This window comes from Bos grunniens, chromosome 14, assembly GCF_055505025.1.
Source record: "Bos grunniens cultivar Pamir isolate PY7600 chromosome 14, Bosgru_T2T1.0, whole genome shotgun sequence".
Lineage (NCBI taxonomy): Eukaryota > Metazoa > Chordata > Mammalia > Artiodactyla > Bovidae > Bos > Bos grunniens.
The window spans coordinates 61,366,732-61,381,066 of record NC_141178.1 but is presented as its reverse complement, the minus strand read 5'-3'; the positions used below and the strand labels follow the sequence as shown (position 1 = coordinate 61,381,066).

The 14,335-nt window shown below is 42.7% G+C and overlaps 1 protein-coding gene and 1 long non-coding RNA gene across 14 annotated transcripts in view; one reads left to right on the top strand and one right to left on the bottom strand.

Moving 5' to 3' along the window:
- Window positions 1-289: 289 nt before the first annotated feature.
- LOC147359522 (uncharacterized) lies at window positions 290-2,607 on the top strand. The gene is made up of 2 exons (XR_015140864.1): window positions 290-994; window positions 1,468-2,607. It is a non-coding gene; the product is annotated as an uncharacterized LOC147359522 (long non-coding RNA).
- Window positions 2,608-3,962: 1,355 nt separating this feature from the next.
- The window catches only part of PCMTD1 (protein-L-isoaspartate (D-aspartate) O-methyltransferase domain containing 1), a 49,769-nt gene continuing 39,396 nt past the window's right edge, over window positions 3,963-14,335 (bottom strand). For all 13 annotated transcript variants that reach the window (XM_086336983.1, XM_086336991.1, XM_086336982.1 and 10 more), the window contains 3 exons: window positions 10,040-10,211; window positions 7,906-8,029; window positions 3,963-6,954 (listed from right to left, as the gene is read on the bottom strand). In XM_086336983.1, the coding sequence (XP_086193109.1) occupies window positions 6,590-6,954; window positions 7,906-8,029; window positions 10,040-10,211 (661 nt within the window). In that variant the 3' untranslated portion in view covers window positions 3,963-6,589. The remainder of the gene's footprint in view (window positions 6,955-7,905; window positions 8,030-10,039; window positions 10,212-14,335) is intronic.

The following is a 14,335-nucleotide window of genomic DNA, read 5'->3' as shown; positions in this document are numbered from 1 at the left end:
GTGTCGGGGGGAGAGCGGTTTGGGGGAACCGGGAGCATCACCCACCAGAGACTGCGGGGCGCGTGGACGCGAGCCCCGCGCGAGATTACGTGAGTTATTTCCAAATGCAACAGATCCTGTTCGTTCAATTCAGAGTAGGAAAGATGGGAATTGGGTGGGGTGGGTGTGAGGATGATAAAGGGACTAAATTGGGAATCTGTGCAGGAAAGTTACTAAAGGAATGAAGATGAAAATTCTCTGTGGAAATTTCTGGAAGAAGTTGGAAAGGAGACGGACCCAGGAGCACACCAGTTCATTTCAGCGCTTCACTTGCTCGCGCTTTCCTTCCAGTCTAAGCGCGGAGGCCTGGGGTCGCAGGAAAGGTAGAAGCCGGCTCTGACCACCATCTGGGGACCTGGCGGTGGAGGGGGAGGGCCCGGCGGGCTCGTCTGGGGCGTGCGGGGGTCGCGGATCGAGGACCCATCCACGCCAAAGCCAACGGGCATGCGCGCGTCCTTCCCCCGCGGTCGCGGCACCGTTTCCGGAGCCCAGCGTCTCAGCTGCCGGGAGGGCTTCGGAGCTCACGGTGACTAGTTATTTCGTCCACGCAGGACAGCTTTTCTTCTTTTTATCCGATAACATTTCACACCCTAACGGGCAGGTGTGGTGATAACTGGCTTATCTAGGTGCACATACCCCCTACTCCTGTCTGCTCTCAAAAGATGGTTTCCTTTCTTTCTGTATATTCGCTCCTCAGACACTGGGCCAGTGATTTCTGATTTCTCCCTGACTACTGAATATGTAACAGGACCGGTGTGGCCCTGAGCCCCCGCCCTCGCCCCTGGAGCAGACTTGCCCGCGGACGCGCCTGTGCGCGGACAGCCCCCGGGGGCCCCGCGCCTCCAGACCGGGGGCTTGCCCGCTTCGTGCACCACCAGTACCGGTGGAAGGAGCAGCTTATACAGTGAATGCGTCTCTCCGTTCAGCGTGCACTTTCCGGTCGCTCGGTAAGCAGGTACGTATGAGAAGTTCTTGGTTCTATCTTTAGAGACTGAAATCTTCAAACAACTCTCATCCATAAAGTAGAACTTAAAATATATATAAAACAGAAAAACAACGTAAAACTTGGGTCAATTTAAGCAACAATTCCAGATGACCAGCGGGGGAGACAAAGATGGTGAGTGGAGAACGTTTTGTCAAATTTTATCCACCTTCTGAGTATGAGGGAAAACATTCATTCGCCTTCTCTCAGTAATTGTTTAGTCACTTTCTATTCTACTGTAAGTGAATACTGCCCTCTTTTGGCAGAATGTTCGAACTTTTTAAATACGTGGGTGTTTTTTTTTTAATATAAAAAAAGAAGAAAAAACTCTTCTCCATGAACAAGAATGATTTGTCTTAAAATAACTTTGAACTATGCTTGACATCGTTCATGTGTCTTTTATTGTCTGTTATCAATAAACCACAAAGCCGGCTTCTTCCTTTCAGGCCGATTGCTATCATTCCACCGCTCTTGCTGATGTTTGCAATTTGGAGAACTTGGCCGAGAGGAGCAAGTTTATTACCATTTTCAGCTCAAAGTATCATAAATATTACATTGTATTAGTAGGGCATTTTTTTCTGGAAGGAAAGACTAAAAACTTTCTAGTTTAAAAACCTAAGCTGATGTTTAATGAGAAGAAAAAAAAAAAAAACCTACTGTTGCATTCCGTGAATATAAGGCTAAGAACTACAGGACCCAGGGAGCTTACGAATGACAGCTGTGTCGTGAAAATGCAAAGTCAGCAAGGTAGACTCTTGTTTAGTTGGAGAATTTACTTAACTAAGTGATGCCAGAAATTCAGGTTTGATCCCTGGGTCAGGAAGATCCTCTGGAGGAGAAAATGGCAACCCACTCTGGTATTCTTGCCTGGAGAATCCCATGGACAGAGGAGCCTGGTGGGCTACAGTCCATAGGGTCACAAGAGTCGGACACAACTGAGCAACTAAGCAAGTCGCATTAACTACAGATTTGGGACAGCAGGGCCACAGGAAGAAGAGAAAAGCCCTTTCCTAAATTAAATGGGGAGTCTTAGCTAGAATCTCCATCCCTATCAAGTTCAGTAATGGTGAACTAAAAATAATCCATCTACCCACCCCCAGCTCCCAGAGAAGGCAAAGAAAACTGCCTATTTCAAAATTTGCTATTCAAAGGAGGAAGGGAGTTAAGTCTCCCTGAAGATGTAACATGCCCAGATTCGCTTTGCCATGGATGTTCATGCCACTCTTCCTGAGTGGTGTGAAAACCTTAAGTCCAGGACTTAAAGAGGTCAGTGAACCAGCAGTGCTCACAAAGTACAAGAGAAACAGGGCTTATGAAAGCTAGCTGACAGGTTAGCTTTCATGAGATAAAGCCCACCGTAGAGTTCAGATACTGGAATTAGACATGGCATCAACCCTGAATATTTACTGGAAGAACTGATGCTGAAGCTCCAATACTTTGGCCATCTGATGTGAAGAGCTGACTCATTGGAAAATATTCTAATCCTGGGAAAGACTGAGGGCAGAGCCTGTGAAGTTAGTGAGAAACACATGTAAAGACACAAGGATACCACGAAGGTTGAAAATAAAAACATCTTTAAAAAGAAACAATCAGTACAAAAATTTACCAAAGACCTGAATAGGGATTTTCAGTTCAGTTCTGTCACTCAGTCATGTCCAACTCTTTATGACCCCATGGACTGCAGCACACCAGGCTTCCCTGTCTATCACCAACTCCCGGAGTTTACTCAAACTCATGTCCATTGAGTCGGTGATACCATCCAACCATCTCACCCTCTGTCATCCCCTTTTCCTCCTGCCTTCAATCTTTTCTAACTAGTCAGTTCTTCACATCAGGTGGCCCAAGTATTGGAACTTCAGCTTCAGAATCAGTCCTTCCAATGAATATTCAGGACTGATTTCCTTTAGGATGGACTGGTTGGATCTCCTTGCAGTCCAAGGGACTCTCAAGAGTCTTCTCCAACACCACAGTTCAAAAGCATCAATTCTTTGGTGCTCAGCTTTCTTTATGGTCCAACTCTCACATCTATACATGACTACTGGAAAAACCATAGCTTTGACTAGATGAACCTTTGTTGGCAATGTCTCCTTTTAAAATACACCATCTAGCTTTTGTCATAAGCTTTGTCATGGCTTTTCTTCCAAGGAGCAAGCATCTTTTATTTTTTTATGGGAATTTTACCAAAAGGATTTTGGTGAATTTAGATTTTACCAAATTTTAATGGGAATTTTACCAAAAGGAAACCTGAACCCAAGAAGCACTTGAAAAGATGCAAACCTAATGAGTGGCAAAGCCCAACAGCACTTCAGTATCAGATGTAGGTGAGGATACAGAATACCTAGAACATTTAAACACTGCTGGAAGGGACACAAGTCTGCACGATTCTGCACCATCTGGGAAAGGTGGACATCGTCACGGCCTCTGGGCAGTGGTTTCTGCTCTTGGCTGGGTGCTTGAGGACTCTGGCGCACAAAGCCACAGGTATGCTGAGTGGTCTGGGGGACCACCTGTCCGTCAGCAGTAGGATGAACAGGTAACTGAGCTGTAACCTAGCATCGCTACAGACAACAGGGACCAGGCTCAGAGAGACAATGTGCCGTGAAAAGTGAGTGCACAGGAATGCACAGGGTGCACTCCACATCGCTTAGAGATACAAGTGTGTGTAAAACCACGGCAGAAAGCCAGATGCCTGCCCTTACATGTACATTCAATCAGTCCTTAGACTTTGCATGCACCTTATAAATATCCCTCATCTCTACTCAAATAGTTTATAAAAATTAACTTCTAAGAACCCCACAGCCTTCAGACGTGGCAGCAGTCAAAAGGCCACGAGATGTCCAGACACAGACACCTCCATGCTGTAATTCAGCATAGATCCTCAGGTACTGAGCGTCTCTAAACCCGAAAAGGGAAAAAAAACGCAGGCCACTGACAGCAATGCTTAATTATATGCAAGTGTTTATTTAAAATAATTTTCCAAGTTTTCCTGTAATTTAACAGCTTTTGCTTCACTTTTATCCTCTTAAACAACTAGAAACCAATGCTTACATTTTCTGTATTTTATCTACGAATGCTATTTTAATAACATCTTTATTAATACTAGAACCAAGATATATCAACCAACAAGCAGCACAGATTTAAATGACCTTCCTGGTAGTTACAGTGTGGCTGGCAGTTTTTGGACTTTATCAGATGCTGGACACTATTCACGCCATCTCCCACCAGTGGTCTTGGGGAAGGGTTGCTCCCCCCTTCAGGCCTACTTCCTCTCTGCAAAATAAATAAAGCTTATCCTGCTGTAAAACCCCATGAATGCACTGCTCATCACCTTCAATTACTTCATCTTTATTTGCAACCTCTCCACTTATAAAGCATAATTATTCACACTCAAATATAACATGATTCATTAAAAAATAAACACCCAAAATATCCTCAATCATTCTAATATATTCCCATTAATAGATAAAGGGCTTTCATGTAAAATTTAATTTTTTATTTCTACTTCTTCAATAGTAAAGTCACAACTGTAAAACAAATGCATTTAAAAACACAAAAGATACATTTCAGTGACCAAAAATTGGCAATGATTATGAAAATCTATTATACATTTTACCAAGGCCAACAGAATGAAAGCTGATATGAAAAAGTCAATCTTCAAATAGATCCTTAACAAAAACTTCCCTCATGAATAGTAAAATCATTTAAGAAAAGGTTATCTTTACATACGTGGACACTTGCTTCAAAAACAACAAAGCTGGGGTGGGGGTACAAGATAAAAATATGTGGGCACCAGGAACTCAAGATTCATCTCCTAAAACACGTTTGTTTAAAAAAAAAATGACCATTTCTAATATAACTGTATGAAACAACTGTTTTTCCTTGACAGAAATAAGATGGGCACGCACCAGTAACTACAGCTTAGTAGTCCTCTAAGAAACCCTGTGGAGACACTATACCCCCAACCTCCTAGCCCCCAGCTCAGTCACTGGTATAAAAACCAGCAGCTTCCGTGAAATCATCTTTGACGTTACTAAAGGGATCCTGGGATAATTCATGCTCAGAATACTTCGAACACTTGTTTTTACATGTAGAGTTTTCAGAATTGAGGTGTTTTTGGAACCGTCCATGTGTGAACCTCTGCAGAACATCATAGTCCTTCAACTGCACTGTGACTGCATTTCCTCAAGCATGTCTGATCAACAGTTATAACAGTGATGCTGGTGGCAGTAAGTGACACTCTCAAATTCTTCCTTCTAAAAATGTATATAATCCATCAGAACACTAAATAGTAAATAGACTACACTGTTTACTTTCCTAAGCAAGGAATGACTCTTCAGGCCCTAGTAAGCTAAGAATGGCCTTTACTACCTGTTTTACCACTGACATTCAAATAATAAAGTATGTGATACTAAGCGAAAAATGAAAACCACTGTTATTTCACCACAAGAAACAACCACAAAATAAAAACATGGGAAGAAGTTAGATGAGCCCAATGCAGGTCCCAAGATTAAACTATGATTCCAGATTTTCAAAGCAAAAGGCATCTCCACGTCATTTCTGTGAACACTCCCGACACCACAGAGGTGAGTTTCAGACCAGGGCAGGCTGTCCTGCCCTACCTGTCCAGCGCAAACCTGCAATCAACCAGAAGTTCCCTCTGCTAAAGTGCACCTGTGGCCAGCCTGCTCGGGCCTGACTCACCCACGAGCCATCGACAGTCACACAGAACTATGCCTCTCCTGAACCAAATACTCTATACAGTGGACGACAAGGAAAACAGTCCTAAATACACCACTACCTTCTAAAACTTCAAAGTAACACAGCCTCATCATGTTTAAATACTGAAAATGTCAAAAGGTCCATACAAACTAAGAGCTGTATTAAGCATGTACGTTTTGCTCTGATATTCACTTGATGTGCTCTTAAAATCTTGATGAGAGAAGCAGACATTTTCCCCATGTCTTTTGGCAACAGATTCAAAAGCGAGAGTAGCGGTGCTGTTGAATTCCATGAAACGTGGGTTTTTAAAGCTAAATTATTCAGTATCTGCATTGTTATTGCACTCATACATTGCCCGGAGTAGGTCTACAGCAACTTGGCAGTGGGGACTGCAACGCAAGTAGGGGGTCTGCAAAGCGTCTGCCTTCCTTGCTAGACAGAGTTCCCAGGCAGAACTGTACATGACTGCAGTTCAAATCCGATCACATGCGCTTCACGATTGTGTCTCCCTGAGGGAAGTTAAGTCAAGCCCTCACCACTAACTAGATCCGTTAGGAACCAAACGGGGATCTGCAGACCCAGTCCTGACTACAGCTGAGTTCCACTCCTGAAGCTGCTCTGAGTTAAAACAGCAATTTTTCCAATTTTAAAGAAAAATATATTTTATAAAAGGGATTCTTTTTAATCACTGAATACATCATTTTTATTACTAAGACAGAAACAAGTTATACCTTTTTCCACTATAAATTCACTCTGATGAAAGAAAGAATTCTCTTTTAACTCCTAACAAATGCTACATTTTCAAGACGCAAGGAATTATCAGTAGGCATCCTTTCTTTTTGCTCTAAGCTACTTCTCCCTGAAGTATGTCAAGTAGGCTTTTAGAGACTCTGGCAGGGGCAGCTTCATGATCTTCTCCCGCAGCAGGTTTTGGGGTGGCTCCTCCGGCTTCAAGGCTTCACCCGGCTCCTTCTCCTCCTCCTCTTTGTCTTCCTCCATCTTCTCGTCCTCCTCACTGTCGAGAGGCTGGGGGATGAGTTGGTTGCCCACAAAGACGTAAGTGTTAATCCTCTGCTTGACCCGCTTCCTCTTCCTTTTGGGCGGAGCCCTCTGAGGAATCCCCTTGGCCTGCATCTCATCGTTTATGAAATTCCTAAGTGTGCGTCGGATGTAAATGCGAGCCAAGTCCTGCAGGTTCCTGACAGCACAAGGGGCTAAAAACACACGGAAAACATAAAAAGTGAAACATTACATACTGTTCACTTCTGAGTGAACATCAGAAGACAGAGACTTGTAAAAACTTTGACTTTCATCAAACAAAGACTCAGGGAAGAGCACTGACTATGTGCAGATCACTCCAGCACCAAGGCCAGCGGATGGGGTGGCAAAGGTGTTGTGGGCAGACAACCCAGGCACATGCATAAACTCTCTTGGGAAGGACAGGTAACTCACAGCAAGTGGAGCACAGAGAACTGAGTAGTCAGGGGACTGAGGGGCAGGGGCAGGGCTGGCGACAGAAATGGGGGTGTCAGCCCACCATAACCTGCTGTCAGCCCCATGACCTGCTAAGACCAGGGGGGCAGATAGGGGAGGCAAACATGGAGGGGTTGCCGCAGGAGGTGGGGTGGAGAATCACCCAGGAAAGAGCTTCAGAAATTAAAAAGATGCTAAGAAACATCTCCATCTTCTCGGTGGCTCTGCTCCCGACTCCCCCGCACACCGGGTGCTCTTTCGACACCTGCACTGTCTGCCTCTCCTGCCAACACTGCCTGCTGTTCCAGGGACCCACCACACTGATGCCCTGTCACAGCAGCCCAAGTTCAGAAGAACCCAAGGGTCCCAGAGTGGAAAAGGACTCAGACCTGCTTCAGCCACTTCTAACACTCCCAAGTCCTAAAATAGCTTCCACACGAGCTTCATTTAAACGTTCTTCTGATAATACAGAAACTTTCAGACAATTCTCAGCCCTAATTATTCAAAAATAGTGTTTTCTGTACTTTTATCCTCCTGGTTCCTAGTCATGAGAAGATCCAGTGGACCAGACAATACTAGTCCTGACTGCTATTGAACTGTAGTGTGAACTGAAGCTCTCAGGCCACAACTACAGGGAAGGTTCTCTCTAACACACACAGTCAGCTCTGTTTATCTCCCACAAGGGTACTTACGGAGGCCCACAGAGTCTGGCTTGCCGTTGTCATTCTTACTTGGCTGCACAAGTGGAGCAAATGACACAGCAAGGATGTTTTTACTTTCCCAAGTGTTCTGTCCAGTTCGCATAATTTGTGTTAACTATTTAGAGGGCGAAAAAAAAAAACAGAATGGCTCCATCAGGGAAGTGGACCACCTTACCCTCACAAGTTTAACAGAAAAATAGCAGAGATTGCTCTATAATCACTTGTATTTGAATGCACCCAATTACCTTCATTTAAATATTAGTACAGGAGGAATCACAAGTACTGGTTTCACAACATATTCCATGCACACAAATGGCTCTGCAGGTTATATTAACATGGGGGTCTGATGTCATCAAGGGGTGTTATTCTAACACACACCTGCCACTGGCTCCCAAAACACACGTCTCACACAGTTGTGTAGTTAAAGTGTTATATCAGTAAAAACGCATTTTGATTACTGAACCAATGAGTCAACTTCACAATCTTCCAGGGTGGTAATAAAATAGATTCTAATCCCAACTTCATATTTCATGAATAAATGTAATTAGTCACAAAGGCATTAGAGCTTTCCCACTCAGCAAACACCCATCAGCAGTACATGGCTTGATCAGGACAAATCAGTATTGTCAATTAAAAAAGTCAACCCATTATTATATTTTATATTAGCATAATGTATATAAGAAATATTCAATAAAATACCAATGGGAAACCATATTTTAGATCTTTAAAAATATATCTTTAAAGGAAAACAGGAAAAAGATGATTGATCTGGGAGTCTCAACTCTGGAAGCATTCAAGTTAATGTTTTTCCAAGAACGTATGTTAATGAATGCTTTATAGTCTCTTTTTAATAATTGATAAACACAGTGTGATGAAGTCCTCTGACCTGCAATTCACATGCTGTGAAAGTAGAGAACTCTCAGAGACGCCAAGATGACCACACTAGGTCCCAGTCATCTGGGACAGTCCAGCTCCCACTTACAAACCACAGGCTGTTGTACACATCTCAGACTTAGGTTGCTGCTGCTGCTAAGTCACTTCAGTCATGTCCGACTCTGTGCAACCCCAAAGACGGCAGCCCACCAGGCTCCTCTGTTCCTGGGATTCTCCAGGCAAGAACACTGGAGTGGGTTGCCATTTCCTTCTCCAATGCATAAAAGTGAAAGTGAAGTCGCTCAGTCGTGTCCAACACTTAGCGACCCCATGGACTGCAGCCCACCAGGCTCCTCCATCCATGGGATTTTCCAGGCAAGAGTACTGGAGTGGGGTGCCATTGCCTTCTCTGCAGACTTAGGTTAGTATGAACATAAAAGATATTTTTTGAAATGTATATTTATAAATTTTAAAGTAAAAGATCCACCCATTTTCTGAATAATTATTTCACACGTTTATTATACCTAATAATTCCAAATCAAAGGCAGGCAAGTAGGTGAAAAATAGTTTCAAATGAGTCTGCTGCTGCTGCTGCTGCTGCTGCTAAGTCACTTCAGTCATGTCTGACTCTGTGCGACCCCACAGACGGCAGCCCACCAGGCTCCCCAGTCCCTGGGATTCTCCAGGAAGAACACTAGAGTGGGCTGTCATTTCCTTCTCCAATGCATGAAAGTGAAAAGTGAAAGTGAAGTCCCTCAGTCGCGTCCGACTCCTAGCGACCCCATGGACTGCAGCCCACCAGGCTCCTCCATCCATGGGATTTTCCAGGCAAGAGTACTGGAGTGGGTTGCCATTGCCTTCTCCCAAATGCCTTCTCCCAAAAAAGAAGATCTAAAAATTTACTGGTTTCTGAAATGGAGTTAAGTAGTTCCAACCACTCCTTCAGCTAGAAGAGGCCACCACATTCAACAGCAAGAACACTGGTGGGTCGGGGGGTGTGTGTAGAGGGGCAGCATGGCCAACACCACGCACGGGCAGAGCTCAGCTTGGCTCTTCTTTCCCTAGTTAAGGGGCCTTTTCCACACCTGCTCTGGTTAAGAGCTTTGAGTCCATTTCAGTGCTTTCCTATACAGGCACCTGTGCGGCGAGCACTTCTTCCTCAACAATCCCAGTGCGCCTTTCACTGGCGCATCAGCCCCCATCCTACACTGAGCGTGTCTCCCGCGCCATGGAGCAGGACGGTGGTCGCTACCTGGTCCTCTATGGGCATGACCAGAATGCCCCCGACTTTCAGCAGAATCTTCATGTAGTTTTCATGGTCCTTCTGGACCCCAGCTCCACAGTAGATTCGATCATACTGGTGACTGTCCGATGCTATCTGCAGGCAATTACCAACCACAAATGCAGGCTCACAGAACTCAAACCTGTATGGAGAAATAAAAAGTATTTTAATTCATTTAAACAAAAGATGAGACCTAAAAACTTAACATAATCCAACTCTTTGAAAGTGAAGTTTTACTAAAATTATAAGAATAAAATATCATAAAATTTGAATTTGAATTATGTATATTTATGAAATCTAACAGTGATCAAATATATTGTTTTATTATCAATGACACAGTGTACATTTTTCCAAAACATCAACCTCTTTTTTCTCCCACACTGAAACCTTACTTAAGGCTCAGAAGGTGAGTATAGTGAAAAGCTATCACAATAACACTCTTGTGACTAACTGAAACAGTCTCTAACATACATAGTTAAAACCCCAATACACTAATAAAACATGTACAGTAATTTTAGGAAATTAATTCATGAAAATACCCTCTCAATTTTAAGTCGATTGAAATTAATATGACCACACAGCAAAGTTATCATCTGAGGACAAAATAATTTGCATTAAAAGGCTCAGTATGCAGTGAAAAATGTCTCTGAAATCATTTTTATTTTGTAAAATGCATCCTGCCCTTTGGTAATTAACAGACTTATTACCAGGGATTCTCTGGTGGCTCAGATGGTAAACAATCTGCCTGCAATGCAGGAGACCTGGCTTCCATCCCTGGGTTGGGACGATCCCCTGGAGGAGGGCATGGCAACCCACTCCAATATTCCTGCCTGGAGAATCCCATGGACAGAGGAGCCTGGCGGGCTGCAGTCCATGGGGTCGCAAAGAGTCGGACATGACTGAGCAACCAAGCACAGCACAGACTTTTTACACAATATGTTTCCATTAAATTCACTAAATATACAGATACCCCATGGTCACTGATATTTAAAGAAGAGTTTCTCAGAATGATGCCCAGTCCTTAGCTTCCTGTTCCAGGGTGGGGAGTAGGGTGGGAAACAATGCAGACCCTGCCCTCTCTTCTTGACACCCACAGGGGCGGGTGATCCTAACCCCAGCTTCTACTATGACTTCTACTATGACTACTTCTACTATGACAGTGCCCACACTTTCTGGGTGTCCGCCACCCCCAGCACCACCCTGTGCCCAGCTGCTCAGGACAGGTTCCCACCTCTCAGAGGCCACATGGGGCCCTTCCTGGCTCTGCCCCCATCCCAGAGACACTGCTGTAGCCATGGGTGGAATTACAGGCCTCCCGTCATTTAGAGGAAATACTACAAGGTCTGTGCTGTTCCTGTGCCTGCATGGCCCCTCCCTCTCTGCTGCTTAAATGCCCAGCATCCCTTCAAGACACAGTTCAAATACGAGCTACACTACACAAGCACTCTTACCCAGCTCTTCGGGAAGATCTCAGTCTTGCTACTTGCATAACGCTCACGAAAGTATAAACTTACATATGTAATAGACAGCATTTAATTTCTCTATTATACTCAAGACTATTGGACAACCTAAGATTGTCTAAAATACAGCCAAAACAATCTCTTGGCCTTTAAATAACTAGATATTGTGGATCACATGGTTTAATCATCTCAAAGTTACAGTAAGCATTCTTTGAAAAGAAAAAAGACTAGTATTTTCAATCTAAAAACCCTCATTATTATAAAAATTCATTTTAAATAACTTAATTTTACAATAATTTAAGCCACTCTTAAAATTTTCTAGATGAACGTGAGCAAGGAATTTAAGTAAAATTATTTTGTATTATTAAACCTCTTTTATCAGTCTGTTAAATCAACTTAAAAATATGCTTATAGTTTAAAAGCTTCCTACAGCTTACAGAACTATTATCTACAAAAACACCATTACAAGTAAATAATTTGTGTTATTTTTATACACTCTCATCCCAGCAAAATGAACTATAAAGGACTGAGTGCCTGATTCTAAAATCAAATGTGACTCTGGTCAAGTGGCTTGACACTAGCAATTAGCACAATTCACTCCAAACATTATTTGTGAAGCCCCTGTTGTGTGTAAAGACTGGATATGAAGTGGGAGGCACTCATGCCTAATGCAGTGAGAGAGACAACAATCTCACCAATTAAAGATGAACTTATGGAGGCAGGAGGAGAAGGGGACGACAGAGGATGAGATGGCTGGATGGCATCACTGACTCGATGGACGTGAGTTTGAGTGAACTCCAGGAGTTGGTGATGGACAGAGAGGCCTGGCGTGCTGCAATTCATGGGGTCGCAAAGAGTCGGACACGACTGAGCGACTAAACTGAACTGAACTGAATGAGGGTGAAAAATGCTCTAAAGGAACACCACTCCGTAAGTATGGCTGAGGATGCAAGGGAACTGACAGGCCTGGGGAGCCAGAGTAAGGCTCCCCAAGAAATGGTGAGTTGGGATCTGAAAGGTGAGACAGGGCAATCAACCCCACTAGCCACCAGCCTTGTGCAGACAGGAGCCCTGTGGCTGCTGGAAAATGAGATGTGGCTGGTGGAAAATGAGATGCACGGAAAGGATAAAAATCATATGAGATCTCAATATCTCAAATATTTAGCATGTAAAACATCTCAGGATCTCGTTTAAATACGTGTGTATGTGTGTGTATTTCAACAGCCACGTAAACTGAAAGCACTAAGCAACCACCCTTCTACTTTATCAACTGTGAACAGGAGCTTCAAATACTTTCCTGAGCACAGTCTTTCCTCTGGGACACTCTCCTGCTTTCCCTGATTATCCCTTTGAACACGTCTTCTGAACTTTAATTATATCTTCATCACCTTTTACAGTCCTCAAGAAATACCTATTAAGTGAGAAACCTAAGAAATGTAATTGATTTGTCATCTTTTCCACCTACCAACTTTGAACATGAACTCAAACTTGACAAATACGCTAATCACAAGAATCTCAGGACTAGAGAAACAGTTACAGAAAAAAATGTGTGCCTGTGGCACCCTCTAAATCAACATGATGGTTCTTGCTTTACTAAATTGGAAACTATAAATAGCTGTAGTTTCATGTTACAAAACACATCATTTTTCCCACAATGTACCAAAAAAAGCAAAACTTAAACAGTAAAAAAGCCAAAACAAAACCACCGTGCCTTTAATAAACCAACTGTCACCTAACTTAAAAGTGCTTTTTAGTGGCCTCTCTGAAGATCTTAAATAAGCCACCCTTCTTTATTCTAGGAAACAAAGGCTTTTCCCCTAACAAGGCAGATCTGAGCCAAGTATACTATCTTATTCCATTTAGGAAGTGTTACAAAGAATCATTACAGAGAAAAGTTAGACCTTTACATTTACAAATGACTTCTACTAATGCAAATGGAACATACACTTCTAACATGTATAGGGGGTCTTCGAAAGTGTGAAGACCTTTTCATTTAGTATACCAAATTCATTTCCTTTACCAGCACACTCAAATTTGAAAGTTTAACTGAACTGAGGCAACATTCCAAAAGGAGTAGTAGGACTAGATTATTTCTAGATACAAAATAGTAAAGTTTCAAGGACATAATCAGGGAGAAAGGTGTGATATTTTAAATATAAACACTAAAACACGATGACTTAATAGTTACAAGAAACAGCCTAGCAGAGACAGTGTTTCATCTGGGGACTGTTTATTACATCCACAGCTGTGGCTTCACCTTCTCCAGTAATAGGCAAGTCCTTCATGATAGTAAAGGAAACAAAACAACTCTCAAACTGCCTATACTTACAACATTATTTTTTAATACATACATGGGTTAAAGATGATCCTTCCTAAAAGGACTTGGAGAAGTGTTAGCATTTCTGACTAGGTAGAGATGAGGATCTTACTTAGTTTATATTCTGACATTGAAATTACGGCTTGTTTTTATAACAGCATTTCATGTAAATAAATTCATACAAATTCTACTACTAACAATATTTTTCCAAAAATCTATAATTAAAATTCTTCAGGCAAATGTTTACGGATATGCTCATATATGTATAAAGAACAACTGACTGATGTGAGGCAAGAATGACAGCTACCAGGTGGTAAGAGTAAATTACAACTGCTATTAATGTTTCCAGAGTAAAGAGGAAAATAAAAGTTTCTTCCTTTTAGCTTTAACTAGATTCTGAAAGCTGCACCTTCTCTAAGTCTCCACAAACCTCTGTAGGCAAAGGACATATTTTATACCATAAACACAAGTCTGTATAATCCAGAAGTC